At 43.4% G+C, this 19,465-nt stretch overlaps 2 protein-coding genes across 3 annotated transcripts; one reads left to right on the top strand and one right to left on the bottom strand.

Moving 5' to 3' along the window:
- Nucleotides 1–691: 691 nt before the first annotated feature.
- Nucleotides 692–14,453, top strand: tecpr1a (tectonin beta-propeller repeat containing 1a). 2 transcript variants are annotated; one of them, XM_053413258.1, is made up of 24 exons: nt 692–890; nt 3,006–3,242; nt 3,769–3,951; nt 4,058–4,180; nt 4,261–4,380; nt 4,868–5,042; nt 5,140–5,240; nt 5,950–6,051; nt 6,193–6,341; nt 6,877–7,448; nt 7,733–7,878; nt 8,039–8,194; nt 8,449–8,598; nt 8,893–9,050; nt 9,157–9,387; nt 9,826–9,922; nt 10,192–10,271; nt 10,378–10,434; nt 10,670–10,844; nt 10,930–11,065; nt 11,218–11,310; nt 11,397–11,503; nt 11,995–12,114; nt 12,395–14,453. In XM_053413258.1, exons 2-24 carry the CDS (start codon nt 3,018–3,020, stop codon nt 12,554–12,556), a joined length of 3,618 nt encoding a protein of 1,205 aa, XP_053269233.1. In that variant the 5' UTR covers nt 692–890; nt 3,006–3,017; the 3' UTR covers nt 12,557–14,453. The 2 variants fall into 2 exon arrangements, with proteins under 2 accessions (XP_053269233.1, XP_053269232.1); XM_053413257.1 differs by lacking the exon at nt 692–890 and having other exon boundaries at nt 2,106–3,242.
- Nucleotides 12,994–17,136, bottom strand: bhlha15 (basic helix-loop-helix family, member a15). The gene is made up of 2 exons (XM_053413259.1): nt 16,980–17,136; nt 12,994–15,743 (listed from the first exon to the last, which is right to left on the bottom strand). The coding sequence occupies exon 2, from the start codon at nt 15,677–15,679 to the stop codon at nt 15,110–15,112; it is 570 nt and encodes a 189-aa protein (XP_053269234.1). The 5' UTR covers nt 15,680–15,743; nt 16,980–17,136; the 3' UTR covers nt 12,994–15,109.
- Nucleotides 17,137–19,465: the final 2,329 nt, after the last annotated feature.

The raw sequence follows: 19,465 nt of genomic DNA, 5'->3' as shown, positions 1-19,465 counted from the left end.
CAAACTGTGTGTAGAGAGTCTATGTTCTGTAACATGTGCTTTTGTTTCACTCAGCTGAAGTAGAATAATTTGTATACACGATGGGTAAAAAAGTATGTTACTAGGCAATAGTAATAGTAAAAACATGAATAAATCAAAGACAACAAGTAAAATAATACAATAGCATTGCAATCAAAAAATACAATGATACAACATCATTCAATTAAATTACTAAATTACTATAGTCAAACAAAGATGCTTGAAGTAGGGTGCTGAGGGGGCTGCAGTCACCCCTATGGCAAGTCCTTTTAACTGAAAAGCAGAAAACGACAACAAAATAAATCAATAAAGTAAAATATGTAATCTTAATCTATTTTCTATGAAGCACAAATGTGCTATAACATTCAAATTCCTCTTATTTTTAATTTAATTTGTAGTTGTTAGACTTGATGCTCTATTATTTTATTCTACAGTGCTCTCTTGTACATTGTATTACTGTAATATTGGAGTAGGTGCAGGAATTTAATTTAGGAATAATAAAGTCGATATTATATTATATTATATTATATTATATTGAAGACCCGTAGCTTTATTTGTTCACCTGCTTCAGTTCAGTTTCTGACGCATTAGCCGACAGCGCCCCCTGCTGGACGTCACAGCCGCAAACACCTGCTGCCGTGGAAACCGCCAATGGGGGCACGGGAACACTTCCGGTGTCTCTGTGTGGCGAAGAGGAGGCTTCATTGACTGTGTATAAACAGGAAGAGGAAGGAGCAGGAATGGGGCTGTGACAACCAGAGGAGGCTAGAGGATGTTGTTAACCCGCCGTCCATTCATTCCCTCCCGCTGAGCGAACCGCGGCCACGTCCGCCGCCTGTGGCCGCCAGCCGGTCTGTGAGAGGAGGTGACAGGTCGGTGTGTTGGTCTGAACTCTGCTCGATTTGCTATTTGTAGAGAGCTTAGCCCTTAAGCCTGCTACCAAAACCAGCCACTGTACAAATGCTAGTGTTTGTACAGCTTTGTAAGTGTAAACTCTTTCTCTGCCATTCACAATAGCAGTATATTCGCAATTTAGGCTCACTAGGAGCACCCTGTCGTTAGCATGGTGCTAGTACGCAGCTACACTGTATCGAATGTCATGTTTGCTAATTTGAGTCACCATCGTCAACACGCTCGAGCCCTGTTGTTGTTATTGTCATCACTGTTGTTGTTATGTGCTCAGTGACAGAGGACACGCCTTTAGCAGCAGCAGCAGCAGCATCCATGCTGGTGTTCCAGTCAAACTGGATGTGATGGCCGCCGGTGATTTGTTGTCTTTATTCCAGATGTTGTCGGTCGGTTGCAAATTCGTCATTTTCCCAAAGCGCGGTGATCTACTGAAGGTCTCGTTGAAATAAACATCAAACTAAAATCCATCACGAGTTGATGTCATGTGTCCGTGTCAGCATGACGCTGAGACAACAATATAAATCATATGGGTCAAAAAATAAATATAGAACAAAAATCTTGAACGGGATTGGAAACGACATGGTGAAGTGGTATAAACTTCTGGACTGATGGCAATCTCATCACGTCACCGAGCTTCAACAGCGTGTTTTACTTTGTCAGCTGTTTAACACCAGATTTGAAAGGAAACGCCCATGTTATCAAGTGATGGTCCCAACTCAGAATAAAACCTGCATATCTAATAACAGGCTTTACAAACTGATGCTCGTCGTTCATAGGAGACACAGGGAGTTGTGAAGAACACACTCACGTGGCCAGCTCAACGCAAAGTGCTTTCTTTTGACGCTGGTGATCACAACGATGCACAAACACCAAACACGTGTCATATGAAAACATCCCTCACATCAAAAAGCCTGTTAATAGGTACGCAGCGTTTATTCTGTTGTGGGTCAGAGTGCAACCGACCGACACAATCTGGAATAAACACAACAAATCACCAATTGCCATGATCCCTAGCGAAGCTGGAACACCATTGATAAAAAATGTTGTCCTAATTTTAGGCAGCATGAGTAAAAAAAACGTAAAGATATGATGTATTTTTGGCAAGACTTTCAATATATATCAAATCACTATATCACAACGGCTTTGTGAAAATGACGAGTCAGCGACCAAATCTGCAACCAGAACATCTGGGACACAGGGAGTTGATTTTTAAAGAAAAATCACCAGTTGTGCACCATTGTTGTTAAATGGAGACTTAGCATTTTGTACAGAATGTCCGGTTGTTGCTTGTCATTATTGTGAAGCCACAACCGTCCAGGATGTGGCGAAGTGTTTCTCAACTTAACGGCTTTAAGTTCACACAGGAAAAGGGGAGCAGTGGTGTAAACACAGCCCACAGGGATCAGTGCCACCTCAACACATGATCAATCAAGCTGCACTAGACTTCACACAATAGTATATACCAGTACCCTAAATATGCTAGATTTGTCTCCATCAAGATCAATGAACTAACCCCTGGAAAATTGGTGAAAACACCCAATCAGGTTTGTTAAAGTTGGAAAAAACATTTGATTATTGTTTGGATTCATCCTTTCATCAAGTTTGGTGGAAATCCGTTCAGTAGTTGTTGCGTCATCCTGTTGACCAACGAAGATACAAGTAGGGCTGAAAACATAACCTGCTTGTTAGTGGAGGTAATCATTCACAATATATAATAATATAATACCTGCCATTGTTAGCCAAGAGACAGTTGTGCCTATAAAAGTAAAGGATTAAACTGAAGGTAGATGTAAACTACAAGAGAGAGAGAGACGAGGTTGGGGTTTATAAGGTCATGCCTTGTCTGTGTTTGGGGGGATTAATGAAGGTTAACCAGAGACAAACCTAAGCTCTGCGTGTTTACATATATGTGTAGGAATTAAATAGTCAAATGAATCTTAGTTCATTCTTTTTGGCTGCTTAAATGTAACAGAGTAGTAAGTATTAACAGAAACAGCCTTCATTTATCAGCATTGAACTTGACGTATTAAGACAAATATATATATATATGTTGTTTAATGTCCATCACCATGTTTCAGTCAGGTGCAGACATGCCCGTTTCCCTGCTGTGGGCAGTGGATGTGTATGGGCGGGTCTACAGCCTGTCCACGGCGGGCCAGCAGTGGGAGCTTTGCCGCGATGCCCAGTTGGAGTTCAAGCGGGTGACGGCGGCTCAACAGTGCTGCTGGGGAATCGCCTGCGACAATAACGTTTACCTGAACGTCCACGCTTCTGACCTGCCCGTCCGCTACCAGGAGCAGACGTACGAGAACCAAGTGGGTCTCATCCAGAGTCAGTCTGTAAAGAGAGGTTGCTTATGGAAAAAGATTTGAGACGAGGTTAAAAATTTACAAAGAACCAGACAAGTGATAAATGCTTAACATTTTCCTGTGGGTATCCTTTATTCCCTCATTTTACAAAGCATCTTCAGTCAAAATGAAAATGTGGATTTCCCCTTGGACTATTGTATGTGTTATTCACTGATTGAAAAAGTAAGTGCTAGACATCCTCTGTTGCAAAACCCTGTCACACCTTGCCATCTGTGTCACATAACCAGCACATTAAAAGCTTGTGGGACCAGTTTTTTAATCAGGAAACAGTTTACTGTTCACCACTGACTGTGGAATGGGGAATATACTAATTAGATGCATTGTTTCCGATGATAGCAAACTGTTTGGTATAATCAGGTGGTGTCAGCTCATGTGCGTTTTAAAACACACTGACATGGAAACTGTACTTTCTCTTTGTCTCTTATGATCCTCTGTTTGCTCATCATGACGTCCCTGTCCGTGTGTCCATCAGCGATGGAATCCGGTCGACGGCTTCTCGGAACGTTTGCTGCCAAGCGATCGCTGGCAGTGGAGCGACGTCACGGGTCTGCAGCACCAACCTCTGGACAGCTTCCGACTTTCCTCCAGCAGCTGGGAGTGGGAGGGCGACTGGTACATGGATGAAAACTTTGAGGGAGAGCCCATAGACAAAGGGGTGAGTGTGTGAGGATGTTTTAGTTTGTGCCTGCTTACGTCAGCATCCCCCTCTTCCCCTTTTTATCCCGAAGTTGTTGTAATGATTGTGGTGTTTGTATGTGCAGGGTTGGACCTACTCCATAGACTTCCCCGCCGCCTACACCAAAGACAAGAAGTGGAACTCCTGTGTCCGTCGCAGGCGATGGCTCCGCTACAGACGATACAAAGCCATGGACACCTGGGCCAAGGTAAGCATCGTGCTGTCTGTTGTGTTTGTGAGGCGTGTGGCTTTGTTTACCTGCCCCTCTCTTCCTGTGTGTGTTGATAGATCCCTTCGCAGCAGACAAATCTACCAGATCCCTTCAGCGACATCAGCTGTGGAGGCTGGGATATCAATGAGGAGCCCAGGGGCCGCCTGTCACTGTGGGCCGTGTCCCTTCAGGGCAAGGTACAGCTCACACACCCAACCTTAGCCTTGGGGATCCATGGCAAACTGCTTCAAATCTTGTTAGCCTGTAATTTACATAAATAAATTCAGCTGTATTCTGAACAAACAGTATTTAACTATCTCATGCCCACTGCAATGCTTTACTCTGTCTTTTTTTTCTTTTGCAACGATCGTCAGTCAAAAATATATAAATATATACACTGATACAGCATAGTTGATAGACAAAATAAGCTATAGCTTAATTTGTTCATTAAAACTTGTAAACCCACTAAGTCAAATATAACCTTTAACAACTATGTCTAATGTAATTCATCTGTCTAATCCAATGGTTCTGTAGACTTTATTTTATAAAGTACAAACACATACTAAAGTGTTATTTATGGAATTCATTAGCGGTATTCTCATTGTGTGATGAAAGTATTCTTTCCCTCTTCACTGTGTTGCGATTATAGTTGATTATCTGACTGCTCCTTTTCTCCTGGTGCAGGTTTGGTTCAGAGAGGGAATCTATCATCAAAATCCCGAGGGCTCTGTGTGGGAGGAGGTGTCTCTCCCCGGTGAGGTAGTCCAGGTCAGCTGTGGCCCAGGGGACCTGGTCTGGGCGGTGCTGTGGGAGGGGCAGCTCATTGTCAGGGAAGGCATTAGCCGAGATTATCCTAAAGGTACACAAGCTTGCTGGTGGTGGAAAGATGTGTTGTTTGTACGTATGTTTGTGTTTATTTTCTTTGTGGAATGTCATGTTATTTTTCTGAATACCAGGTTCCTCCTGGGTGATGGTGGACTCTCCCAGTCCTGATGTAGGAGCCACACATGTAGCTGTGGGAAACAATGTCGTTTGGGTTTTGACAAAAGACAACAAAGTAAGACAATTTTCTTTTTATTATAATCCTAATTAAGTACTAAATATAATGATATATATATATATATATATATATATATAACTACCTTGCAATGAGTTATGATGTGGTTACTGTATGATCATTTTGGAGGCTACAGATTGTGGTTTTTTTGTTAAACTGAATAAAGGCAAGGTGTCTCTGTTTGATCCCGCCCACATTGATTTAAATGTAGTGAACAAAATAATGGGAACTCTTGTCAACATAACACAGAGTATTGTTCATTTAAACATTAAAGGTGGTACACCAAGTTAGTATAGTAAGGTAGTTTAAGTGCATCAGTTTGTCTTCCATAGCAAAACCATCAGACAAATAAAATGGTGACTGGTATGGCTTAAATGTTCAGCCTTGTTAAGACGGTTGGGGGCCAATTGTGGTTCAGGAGGGAGTGAGGTTTGTCCACTAAACGGCAGGTTTGTCGTTCGATCCCCAGGTTCAAAGCCTCTTACTGACACTGAACCCCGAATTGCCCCTGATGGTTAGGCAAAGGACTCCGAGTTGTAACTCTGAGACCGAAATACTTCTGAATAAATACAGTCTCTTTACCATTTGGAGTTGATTCATTTCTCCAACACCTTATGAAATACAAGAAAACTGCATTACTTTAGAGGAACATGCGAATACACTATTATTTTTTTTGCTAAAGATTACAATCCCTCTCCTGTTTATTCAGGTGTGGTTCAGACGTGGTGTGAACTCTCACAACCCCTGTGGCTCAGGCTGGATCAGCATGATTGGAGAAATGATCATGATCAACGTAGGACTCAATGACCAGGTGACTTTCTATCATATCCTACACACAACTGTTTGGAAGTAACATATTCAGTACCTTCTGTCTTCTGGTGATTTAGTGTGATCGTGTCTCAAGTCATAGGATTTGGACACATTCATGACAACCTATTGCTGTTGTGTGTAGGTGTGGGGAATCAGTTGTGATGACCGGGCAGTGCACTTCAGACAGGGTGTGACCTCCAGTGAACTGAGTGGGAAAACCTGGAAGGTTATCGTTGTTCCCCGAGATGGAGATCGATCCCACTCCAGTGCCAGTGCGAGCAGCCTGCAGAGGTGGAGAAGCTTCAGACACACACACACACACACACACACACACACACACACACACACACACACACACACACACACACACACACACACACACACACACACACACACACACACACACACACACACACACACACACACACACACACACACACACACACACACACACACACTCAAACTAAATATCTGCATTTTATTTAGGGAGTGCCCGTGGTTCACATTCAGTCTCAGCTTAATGACGAAGCAAACATTTACCAAATCGAGTTGTAAAGGAGGTGGACAAATTAAACATGAACTTGAACAAGATAATAATCTTTCAGGTTAATACTATGACTGTTACTATGATTCAAATTCAAGATCAAAATAAGCTTTAACTGATTTGTTTATTTTCCAAATTTCACTAAAAGGTGAGGGGGACAGGTTTAACTGATTGGAGATCGGTTGTTAGTTGAAGCCATCATGTCTACATACATGCAACAATAAAAAATATTCCGTGAAAAGGCAAATAAATTCACTTTCTCTCTCCCTATTCGGTTCATAGTGCTGGATGTTACTTCCGTGGTGAGGTGCGTGCTCAGTCTGTAGCGAGTGATGTGGAACCAGACACAGAGAAAGGATCTACAGATGGAGCCACCGGATTGGTCTCATCTGACATCCCAGAGTCATTTAATGCCTCTGACCAGCCCTCTGACCACACCTCTGACCACACCTCTGACACCCCCAAACCCTGCATCCCCAAAGTCACCAGTGACAGCTTCATCTCCGAACTCGTCTCTGATCGAGAGCCCGCATCTGCCGCTCCTGCTGTTCTGGAAGAGGAGAACATCTCCGGAGACGCAGAGGTCACATTAAGTGTTTTACCGATTCCATCTGGAGGTCCTGTCAACCCCCAGTGGAGTAACGTGGACCTGGAGGAGACGCAGGTCCAGACGGGAGCTGTGATGGAATCCTCGGACACTTGCAGCTTGTCCTCTGTGGCTACATATACCCTTGCCATTGAGGACCCCTATGGGGTAGATGAGCACCCCCTGTGGGCCTGGGTCAGTGGAGGAGGCTGCTCTGTGGACAGTCATTCCCAACTCAGCTGGTTTAACTGCCCTGGGAATTCTTCAGGTTAGTTTAGTAAGATAGCTTATAGGAATATACATTTTGATTATGTGTCTGACACATAAATTATAACCACACACCTGCAGCGCTAATGTGCACTCTCTAACACACACACACATACACACATACACACACACACCTGCACACTGTGATGTACTGCAGGCAGGCAGGGTTAGCATGTCCACATTTCCATTCCATGTCTGCAAGGAAGCTGTGATGCCATTAATGTCTTGATTTTATTTCCTTTATGTATGTTACATTTTTTTCTTTTACTGCTGTTCTTCCTCAAGGTTTGGTTCAGTCCATCCAGTCCATGAGTCTGTCTGTAACTCCAGCTCAGACGGCTACATGGAAGAGACAGATCTTTGAGCAACTAAGTGAGAGGACCAAGAGAGAGATGGACAATTTCAGACATTATGAACAAGCCATAGAACAGGTACAGGTGCATGTGCTCTTGCATAACTGCAGGAACGGCTCCTTTATTCCTTATTTTTGTCACATGTCATACTTTCCCTATGTTGTTCCCTTTTCTTCCTTCTTTCATTCATTAACCAATATGTCCATTTATTTGTCTGAATGTTCACCCCCCTTTACAGTCAGTGTGGGTGAAGAAGGGAACCATGCAGTGGTGGAGAGACTGGAAGCCACACAAGTGGATAGACATCCAATTTGCCTTAGAGCAGTTCTCAGGACCAGATGGCAACAAGGACGGCATCATGTTCATCTATTACAACTTCAATGAGGAGAAGAAGGTGTGTGTGTGTGCACATGCGCGCGTTTGCAATACACTCAACAGTCTTATGTGCCTTTATTGTAGAAAATATTTGTGTCACTATGCTTTTACATGTTAACACAGTAGGTCTGCACTGAAAATAGAATGACTCATTGAACTTAACAAGTGCTGCTGTTCCTCTCTATCAATCACTGCCTCCTTTGTCTTTCTTCCTCTATTTACTTTTTTACTTTCTCTCCGCTTTTTTCATTTCTTTGCTGTCCCTCCCTCCAGTACCTTCATGCCTTCATCAATGAGATCACCATCCTGGTTCCTGTGCTGAATGACTCCAAACACACGTTTGCCATCTACACTCCTGAGCGGACCAAACAGAGGTGGCCGATCAGAGTGGCAGCCGGCACGGAGCTGGAAATGCACGACTGGGTTTGTCTAACTACTACACAGCATGCTTGATGCAAGAAAGATTTAAAAACCAAATAGTTTCATCCAAAACATCACACATCTACTGAAGTTACAGTATAACGTTATTAAATACACATCATTATAATGTAATAGATTTTACTACTCTCGGTGATAAAGTAACGGCAATGGGGAAAAAGAGATGAAATTATTGGTTCTAATGTGATTCTACATGTTCATATCATCTTTCTGTCCCTTTTTGTCACGTGTGTCTCTCTCTCTGACTTCCTCCTTCTGCCTCTACCTCCCTCCCTCCAGCTGGCATTGTTGAGTGTATCATCCTGCGACTCCAGGAGAATCGAGGGTCCTCCCTCAAAACACGCCATCTGGTCCATCACCTGTAAAGGAGACATCTTTGTCTGCGAGCCCACTCCTGGTCTGGAGGTCGTGCCTTACCCCACACCCTGCGACCAGATGTAAGAATATGACAGAGAGAAATTATAACATGAGTTATGATGGATAAGGATGTAAAAGTACAGGAGTTTCCCATCTCCGCCATTACCACTCTTTTACTCTGTCCAGGTTCTGGCGGCAGGTCGGAGGTCACCTGCGCTCGGTGGAGTGTAACACTGTTGGGATAGTGTGGGGGATTGGCTTTGACCACACTGCTTGGGTCTACAGCGGTGGCTACGGAGGGGGCTTCTTCCAGGGACTGGCCAGCAGCACAGATAACATTTACACACAGACCGATGTCAAGAGTGTCTACATCTACGAGAACCAGAGGTGGAACCCAGTCTCGGGCTACACCAGCAGGTTGACCTCTCGCTCCAGATACCTCTGAGATTGAGATATTTGTTAACACATTTAATCAGCAGAGATTATTGCTTCCAATGATTTGTTTCGTTACATAATTCTAGTGTTTGCTCGGGAGTCTTAAGTGGTAGTGAAGACCAGATGAACCATGATGAATTTGCACTGACTTCCCATTTTAACAATTTCTGCTTACACTAAATAGCACAAAATAAGAAAAGCAATCACAATTCTGCTATATAAGTCCCACTTGATGGGATTTAAAGAATTTATACACAAGCTGAGATGTTTTAAATTCCATATTTTTCTACTACATATTTACACCTTTACTATAGCCCCATGTTATGACAGACAAATTCACACTTTTCTTCTGCAGCTGACTGTTTGTGATGTTTTGTTCTTAATTGCAAAGTTAGTCAAAGTGTGTATGCTTTGTTTCAGAGGTTTACCTACGGACCGCTACATGTGGAGTGATGCTTCAGGACTCCATGAGTGCACCAAAACAAACACCAAGCCTCCCTCTCCACAGTGGACATGGGTAAAGTACAGCTACACACACACACACATTGTCAGAGCCCCCTTACCATAACTATGTCACTCACCCAAAAATGTGTTTAATCCCAGATTAACATCATTTAGTTCACGAATTTGTCTCCAAGCTACACACACACAAACAAACTCAGCTAAATGCCCTGCTGTGATTTGAAACAAAATGCTTATTTGGTCCTAAGTTATTATGGACATGGTGTGTAGTCATAAAAGCTGAAGTGTTCACTTTGTCTCAAGTTTCTCATCTTTTGTTTCCAGGTTTCTGACTGGGCCATCGACTACAGTGTCTCTGGAGGGACAGACAGAGAAGGCTGGCAATTTGCAGCAGACTTTCCAGCGTAAGTTTCATTCAAGCTCAATCATGCTGCCCTCAGAGTCATGACCGAGCCTAACCTCTGTTTTATCTCTAAATTTGTGCCTCCTCCTCCTCGTCTCTCTGTGCAGGTCATACCATGGCTACAAAACGATGAAGGACTTTGTCCGTCGCAGGCGATGGAGCAGGTACTGTAAACAGCAACACTGGAATATTACTGGTACGAGTGTGACCATTGGCCCTGACCTTTGTTTCGGGTCGATAAAGTCAGAGTGGTTAAAGATATTTTGTGATTAATCATTGGGCAATAAATAACCGTACGTATTACTAGTGTTAATGTAACATGGTTATCACAGATGGTTTTTGTTATAGATCATTAAATAGTTTTATTTTCATTTATTTAAAATTGTTCCTCCTACACAGGAAGTGTAAATTGACCACTACTGGACCCTGGCAAGAAATCCCACCCATCCCACTGAGTGACGTGACCATTCTGCCGTGTGCCACTCAGAGCAGCGTGGACGTGGTTCCCCTGTGGGCCATCAGCAACAAGGGAGACGTGCTTTGCCGACTGGGAGTCACTGCACTGACGCCTGCTGTGAGTCACTTTAATAAAGCAACGGATATAATGCAACAAGTGTGTGAGCAGTAATTGTTCTAACATCTTCTTCTTGATCTCTCAGGGATCCTCGTGGCTCCACGTGGGAACTGACCAGCCTTTCAAGTCCATTTCCATTGGTGCTGTCAGCCAAGTCTGGGCCATTGCAAAGGACGGTTCAGCTTTTTATAGAGGATCAGTGTCTCCTGAGAGCCCTGCAGGTCAGTGGGATGAACTGTTTAATATTCTGCCTGGAAGAGGAGAAGATGTCATTCATGTTCTTGTCAACACAGAATCAGTAAGAACTTGTCAGCCTCCGATGCGGCAAACAGACGTGTTTTTTTATTTGTGTGTGTTGTGTCTCCCTCTGCAGGAGACAGTTGGTTCCACATCCCCTCCCCAGCCAAACAGAAGCTGAAGCAGGTCTCTGTAGGGAGGACATCAGTCCACGCTGTAGATGAAAACAGTGAGTTGCACAAAAATCTTGTTTATAAGAGATTTTTTATTGTAGACTGTAACTGATCATATCTGATGTGTTTATTTCCCGTCCAGGTAACTTGTGGTACAGGCAGGGTGTGACTCCCAGCTACCCTCAGGGCTCCTCCTGGGATCACATCTCTAATAATGTACGCAAAGTCTCGGTTGGGCCTCTGGACCAGGTGGGCACCAGGAATTTATTTTACCGCACCATGAAACTTCCCTGACTGTTGATGCCCTTTTCTGTCGACACTGAATTAACTGATAGATGTTGATGTGACAGCCGACATATTAATACAGCTGTTCAGTGTCTTAGGACCTGTTCTGACCTGAGAGATCCAATCACAAGTGAGCAGCCTGAAGTGATATGTTCACGTCTGACATTACAATGCGTCCTGAAAGTGTCTCCTGTGACCACTTGTGATCGGAACTCTCTTCCCCACTCTATATACAAATAATCATAGATGTAAAGCCCAGGAGTGTGAGGTGTGTTGGTAAACATGAGCTTGTTGTGGACAGAGTAAGGATGATCCATCATGTTTACTGGCTTTTGTGGTTAGAATTTGATGGTTACCCTTCAACTATTTGAAGTTAAGATGACCGATGATGAAGGATAAATCTTGTATGTTGTTTGGTGGCTGATCTCTGATGGTTTGTTGTTGTGTGGGGGAAGGTGTGGATCATAGCGGACAAGGTACAGGGCAGCCACGGTCTGAGCTGTGGGACAGTGTGCCATCGACTCGAGGTGGAGCCCATGGACCCTAAAGGACAGTCGTGGGACTACGGCATTGGGGTAAGTCATCCAGGAAACTAAACTCTATGGGACATTTATCAAGGCTCTCTCTGTGTGGCCACTCTCTGAATTACATTTTTATCTTCAATTTGCAATCCCATATTCTATACCAACCCCATTTATTGAACCCCGACCCCCATCTTTTCAATAAAAACAATAAAATTGTGTGTTTTACTGTGGTAAGGACATGACCTAACATGACCCTAAGTGTTATTGTTTGTTTATTTGGATAAAAGGATAAATTCCGAGGCTGTATTCTCCCTCTCTGTCCATCTTTTAGGGCGGATGGGATCACATCACGGTGAGAGGAAACTCCCTGGAAGCGTCATGTGTCCGTCTTCCCTCTCTAACAAGCGAGTCCTCCCCTGCCCCTCCGAGCCCTCCCCTGGTCGGGAGCCTGGAGGTCAACGGCAATGCTGTTGGATGCGAGATGCACACATAAACTCACGGGCACACACAAAACTGTATGTAGACATCCTAAACCCTGTCCCCTGTGTCGTGAATCTTTTGTTCAAACCCACTTTAACATGTAACGCTGAGGTAGCAGCAGTGACAGTTCAACCTCCACAGAACAGCCTTCGGTCTTCACGTCATTATGTGGCAGTAAAGCAGAAAGTTTAGATTCTTGGCATATTCAATGACCTCTGATAACTTGGATGCAGAAATGATTCTCCCTGCAGACGTCCTGAATTATCATCGTAAAAAGCGTTCATGTCCTCTGTACATTTCTGTGTAATTTCTTTGGGCCACTGCTTGTTATTTTGTCTCTGACGCTGAACTCAATGGTCTTAACATGTTTATTTTCTTATTTATTCATCATGATGAGATGTTTGAGGGGTCTCTGGAAGGGGGAGGCTTTTTAGAATATATTTTATAAGGTCATAAAGAAATGTATATGGAAACAGTAGTGTGCATGGATTACACTTGGTATTGAACTGATAGCTCGATGGCTGGTATTGTGTAAAATGTGAAAAAAAAAACATGTCTCATCCTAGTCTGCAGGCAACAGGTCAATAACACAATGTAAAACAGTGTAAAATCCCTGGATGAGACGGGCAATGTTTGATCCAGGCTGTTTCTATTGTCACACACACCGCTGCAACACTTTATTCCAGTGTGTGCGTGTGTGTGTCACCCACAGGTTTCTGAAGGGACTCTGTGTACATTTAGGTTAACTGCTTGTTACAGTCCTGCTTGTTTGGCCAGAGGAAACCACCATAGCTCAGTGAGACAATCTGAGACACCACTAAAAGCAGTTTATTAGTCTCTTTTACTAGTAAAAGATAGAGTCTAATAACTAAATAATCTAAGATGTGATTGAAAAAATATTTAGACTTTCTACTTGAAAGTTTTGTTTTCAGTAGAGGGGGAGTCCTTTCTGGAGCCTGTATGTAGCAGCTCTGACAAGCTCTGTAGTAGCTTCATTTACCTGTGGTGGTCGCTGATTGGCTTGTACACTTTGCTAGTGATCTGTTTGTTCCGTTAGCAGGATGATGCAAAACCTACTGAACCCATTTTTACTGAATCCATGATGTTTTTGTTTTCAAAAGCTTTTTTTTCATCATTTCTGTGTATTTCTCAAGAAATAATGATCTTGATGGGGGGGGGGGGGGGGAATCAGGCACATTTGTGGGAATGATATCTGAGTGTGCAGCTAGATTGAATTTCAAGGGGAACTGATGGGCTTTGGCGCAGGTACGAGTGTCATTCTAGTTCTGACCACAATTTTAAGGTTATTTGCTAAAACATAAAAAAAAAAGATCATGTGACTATTTTGACGCTGTCATGGAGTAATTGCAATGTTTAGCTTTGTAAATAAGGGAGAACATGTTGATTGGTTGTTTAAGTCTTGTGGTTGACCTGCTAAAACTGAACCTTCCTCTTTCTCAGGAGTTTCCACTTTCATGTCGTTTACTTTTGTAGTCAAATGACAGAGCAGTGAGAAAAACAATCGTCAGAAAACACTATATTTTTGTTATAAATCTGTAAGATATTAGTGTTTTACAGTGAGTATAGTCGGTGTTGCAATGGTAGTATCTAAAGCTGGAGCAGTGTTTGTATAGTTGTCAGAGCAATTCATTTTCAATAGTTTTCCATAAAGAAATATTCATAAACCACACACACTGATGAATCGCTTCCTATGTTCCCCCAAGTCGTAAGTGGATGTCTTAATAAGATGCAGCTAAATGTTGATATTGAATTAATTGAGAATGTCAGTTACGCTAGTGAGCAACACGTCTGTGCTTGACATCATGGGCTACATTTCTCGGGGGGTTGTGCATGGTTAAAAATAACAGTTCTTGTCAATAAATAAATGTGTTTATTGAACTCGTCAAGTATCTTCTCCTCTCCTGCGCTTTTTTCACCACAAAGTTCTGCCTCAAGGCACAAAAAGTCAAATAATATACACTGAAAACATCACCTCTGCCTCACAGCCACTGTACAACCCGCAGGACGAGTACATCGAGTTCTCACATTTGTGGTAGGCCGTCGACGTGAGCGAAAGAACAAACACTTTTTCTCCCTTCAGTATTTCAATATTTGGGGGCCGCTGCTTGCATTTCTCTTCTGCCTGGATGTGACAGTTACGACCTGAGGCTACGCTCGGCAGCTTTCACAACCGAAAAACACAAGAAGATCACAAGATAACACAAAAAGAGAACAGCTCCTTGCCTCAGCTCAAACCATATAGAAGAAAAAGAAAAGACAGTGGTGAAAGGATAGCCCTTCATGTCTGAGTACAATAAGAAGTCTGTATGGTCTGTCTGGTCCCACTTTGTGTCTGCCAGGCGAATGGTCCTCAAGAGTCTCCATGTTTTGCATCAGGGGCAACTTCTAGAGGGATCTCTTCCTGTCAGGAGTCTGCTTTCACGTGTCTATGATGTGGAACAGCTCCTGTTCCTGCATCATTTCCTAGCAGATCTCAGAGCAGCAGGACTGATGCCCTCTTGCCACCCCCCCCCCCCATGGCCTCTGACCCACCTCGCAGTCGCTGTTAGCTGCGCTGGCTGAAGCTGTGCATGTGGGTGAGGTACTGGGTGAGATCGTCCTCCCCGTCGTCCTCCAGGTGCTGCTGGTAGCACTGGAGCAGCTTGGCGGCACTGGCCTCTGATGGGACCCCACCAGTGGGCAGGCAGGCCCCTGACATGTCCACGACGACGGTGGTGAGGGCTTTGATGTAATTCTTGGCCAGGGTCAGGGTCTCGATCTTGGACAGCTTCTTGTCGGTCTTGACGTGCGGGATGGCCTCCTGCAGCGCTTGGAAGGCGTTGTTGAGTTTGTGCATGCGCTGGCGCTCCCGCTCGTTGCTCTCCAGGCGGCGGAGGCTGCGCTCTTTGGTGCTGGAGGAGTGCTGCCTCCTCCGTCTCCCGCCGCCGCCTCCTCCCTGGCGGTTCCTGCCCCCGCTCCTCAGCGACCCCCTCCAGGAGCCGCCGATCCGCACCGATGCCTCCGAGCCCTCCTGCTCGCTGGAGCCGGGTTCTGGTTCCGTGTCCGGCTCTAGCTCTGGCTCCGGGTCGGACCAGGTCCCGCTGGATGGTTTGACGGCCTTCCTTTTGGACTTCATCCTGCTGCCTCCTTCTCTCCTCTCCTCCTTCTTCTCTCAGACAGATCTCACTGCTTCAACAGGCCTGGAAGAAAAAGTGGGTTAAAATTTAAAACTATTTGCACAGAGTTTAACCTCAGTTGGCCTGTAACCCCCATTTGCTCCACAGGCCTCTCTCCAACTCATACAGCCTTGCATCCTGTTGTATCTAATCGGCCCCTTGCAGTGTGAAAACTCCATGATGTTGGCCTGTTAATCTACGCCTCTCTTATCCCCACAGTCCTGAGATAATGTCCATTTCAAGGTCGCAAAAACACAGAGAGCAGCCATGCACGCTCAGCAGCAGCAGCAGCAGCAGTCGGACAAATTCACCTCTGCTGCTCTTGAACTTCACTTGAGCCAGTGAATGGTTTGACGAGAAATACTGGAACCAATACATGACTAAACAAACATCCTGATGTCAGAGGTTATTACATGGCTAAATGGGCCGTGGCTATGGATTAACAGGGGATTAACAGGGAATTGGCGTAAAAACAATATTGTTAATTATCGCAATATATATGTTATCAATAGCAATATAAGCAAAGTCCTATTCATATTGATGAATTGCTAATGCATTGTGTAAGTACAATGAGGAGGAATAACACGGGATTCATCTACCTCAAGTGTTTTTCATTCTCTGTCCATAAAGACGAGTTTAAAGCAACAAAAATCTGTCTTTAAACTTCCAGGAAATACACAACTCCTTTTACTTCTTTCTTCTTTTTTTTGTTTGTCTTGGGAAAAAATGTACATCTATGTCTGAAGAACGGAATTCACTTCAAAACATAAATATGTGGACACATGAGGACCTTTAAGAACACAAAGGTCTCACAGATCTTAACGATGAGATGTAACTAATAGCTTTTTTTACATTTGACATTAGCCATTTCACTAAGACTTTGAGGATTGTTTCTGTTTTTTAAACTGAGAGAAAACCGTTTTTTATAGATAAAGATTAATATCGAATCATATTAACATTTGTATCTCAGTTAAATGTTTGCATAACACCCTTCCTTACTTCAAACTATATACTTTGAAATATACAGATATTTGAATTGAAAGCACTTTTACACAAAGGAGTCCACATGATGAAAACAACCCTCCACATCACCCCTTAGAGAGTTTTCCTCCTCACTCTTTATCTCCCTAACACACATGGTATCACCCAAACGGTTTTAATAACTGATGTGAGATAAACAGGCTCCGGTGGAATAGAAACATGGAACGTGAATGAACCACCATGACTGAATATGTGGTAAAAAAAAAATAAAAGTCTTACCTTGGAAGTTGCACTAACTTTCCTCCTCCTCAGTGATCAGAGCGTCACAACTCACACTCCATACAGGCAGAGAGGGAGAGCAGAGGCGCGTGCCCGAGCCGCGCACTCCCGCAGGTCATCGTCACATGTGATCCACCTGTCGCTGACCGAGGTACACGTCGCGCTGCTCGGCCAATCAGAGGAGGCGGTGCTGCCCCCCGCTTGATGCCCAGATGTTCCAGCAGCCTCCTCCCCCTCCCCCTGCTGGACACTGACCCAGCATCAGAGGAAACTGCATCGGGTCCTGTTGAGGTCTGTTTTAACCACAGTAGCTGCGGTATTGCACATCATCAACCAGGACAAAGTGAAAGTTGCAGAAGTACTCTGTAAACTTGTGCAACAAAATATATTGCATTCAAATGTTTTACTAGTAGATTAAGCCACACAAGGTGGGCCTATTTAAAGGGATAGTTCACCCAAAAAATGAAAATTCACTCATTATTTACTCAGCACTATGTCGATTGAGACACTTTTGGAGTTTCAGGGACAAACAGTGTTGCAGTTTGATTTACTACATTGGCAAATAGGCCAATGTAGTAAGTGGTGGAACAGGTATCCAAATCATTTACTTAGCCAAATTACACCATTACAAAAACATTGGCACAAGTATGAGTCTTACATTTCAAATAGTACTGAAGAGTACAGAAGTAGTTCATAAGCCAAACAGTGTACTCAAAGTATTCAAAGTAAAAAATACTCATTGTACACAATGGATGTAGTCTGTCATCATCATCATATTTAATAAAAGGATCATGTGCTTTATATTTTAAATATTATTCTCAAGTATCTGGCAGCAGATGAGGTCTAAAAACATCTCATATTAGTTACTTTACAATACCAAGGGCCGTTGATATTTGTGCAGACAACATAAAACATGTAATACAACAGGGTAAATGTGACGTTTTACCATCTGGAATACAGATGAGATGGTTGGAAGATTAAGTAAAGGACATAAGCACTGCAGCTTCTCGTCCACTCCTTTAATTCCAAGCCGTTAACGTAATTTCCATTGTGGCTTATCACCTTCCCCTGCTGTGCTTCATTTGAATACAGTCCTCCAGGCCGCACCTGAATGTACAGAGGCAGAGCCAGGTCTCATTTTCAACTTTGTCCATTCTTTTTTCTTTTTTTCTTTTATTTTTTATAAATGTTCTTTATTGAGCAACAATGATACAAAGTGAGAACATAAAATAGATATTTTACAATGCTCACGCTTTTTGCTTTTTTACCAGAAAAAAAAAAACTCACTTCACTTCTGTAATGAGAGAAGATAATGTCATAATAGTAATGTTATTGAAATAAACGTCTGGACGCCATCACACTAATGCCAAACCTAATAAATACACTTAACTAAGAATGAGGGGCATAGTTGACCTTTTTTTATTATTTACCCTCACACCTCTTGCCCTCCCACTTAGTCTGTTTGACCATGGGGCCCTGAAAACAACTGTTGGCAGTTGGGATTATTGCCCTTTTCGACTGTGACAGACAGGGGAGTCCAGCGAGAGGGTGGTGGCAAAGTTAACTTAATTACATCATCTTCAGGATGTATTTTCCATAGCAGAGTTTCTTCAAGCTCTCTTAACTCTCCATGGAGCAGTTTTACCGATGCTTGCTCCTCCCTTTATATTAAACAGAAAAGACATTTACGTTAATATTATGGTTAAACTCCTCATGCCAAGGTTTCCCCTCGGCCTTGCGGGGGGGGGGGGGGGGGGGGTCTGAACCCATCAGACAAAATCTCTCTTTATTCAGACGAAGTTTTGCTCTATGTGTCAGATACCATGTGTCCAACAGTTTGCTGGTCATTTCTATTTTGACAGCTCTTGTCTGCCTGGACATTCAGATTACTCCTTCGTTTCATCAGAAGTTTAAGGCCAACTGTAATCGCCGTTATAAAGAAAGACCCACACGGATGGTTTCTGCTCGGCATGAATACCCTGTACCCAGTTTACTGCACCACAACAGATGATCTCTTTGTTTATTTGTTTGGTTGGACCTGGAAATGTCACAGAGCTCTGGTTCCCTGCTGGACCGTTTGTCCTATAGGCGTGTCCCAAACTTTAAAGGTGTCAGTGAGTACACAAGGTCACATTTTACCTCCCCACTGATTCCAATCCATGTTGACCCTGGTTTTCCTGCAGGGTTATTATAGACAGGGCGTCTCTTGAATTTCCCAGGAGATAAAGTAGCTGAGTAATTTAAATACCTTGAAGCTAAACTGTAGTTTTGTAATGCAGGGTGTTGCACAGACATGGTAAAATGAACTTAGTGTAAACATTGATTAACATTAATGGGATGTGCTATAGGACTATATTACCAGAGATGATTTCCATGTAATAAAGCTTGAATGGTGCAGTCAAAAATCCTGCACAGTTCCAACAAAATGAATCCCCAACTTTTAAGCTTGTCCATAAAATATACAACTTCAGCGGAGACCCCCACTT

Source organism: Pleuronectes platessa, chromosome 21 (assembly GCF_947347685.1).
Source record: "Pleuronectes platessa chromosome 21, fPlePla1.1, whole genome shotgun sequence".
NCBI classification, from domain to species: domain Eukaryota; kingdom Metazoa; phylum Chordata; class Actinopteri; order Pleuronectiformes; family Pleuronectidae; genus Pleuronectes; species Pleuronectes platessa.
Note: the sequence above shows the minus strand (reverse complement) of the source record. Positions and strands in the feature narration are given on the sequence as shown.

Coding starts and splice junctions, on each gene's coding strand:
- tecpr1a (XM_053413257.1), top strand. CDS start 2,985: ATGTCCATCACCATGTTTCAGTCAGGTGCAGACATGCCCGTTTCCCTG. Junction 7,449..7,732: donor CTGCCCTGGGAATTCTTCAG/GTTAGTTTAGTA, acceptor TTCTTCCTCAAG/GTTTGGTTCAGTCCATCCAG. Junction 9,388..9,825: donor GTCTCGGGCTACACCAGCAG/GTTGACCTCTCG, acceptor GCTTTGTTTCAG/AGGTTTACCTACGGACCGCT.
- bhlha15 (XM_053413259.1), bottom strand. CDS start 15,679: ATGAAGTCCAAAAGGAAGGCCGTCAAACCATCCAGCGGGACCTGGTCC.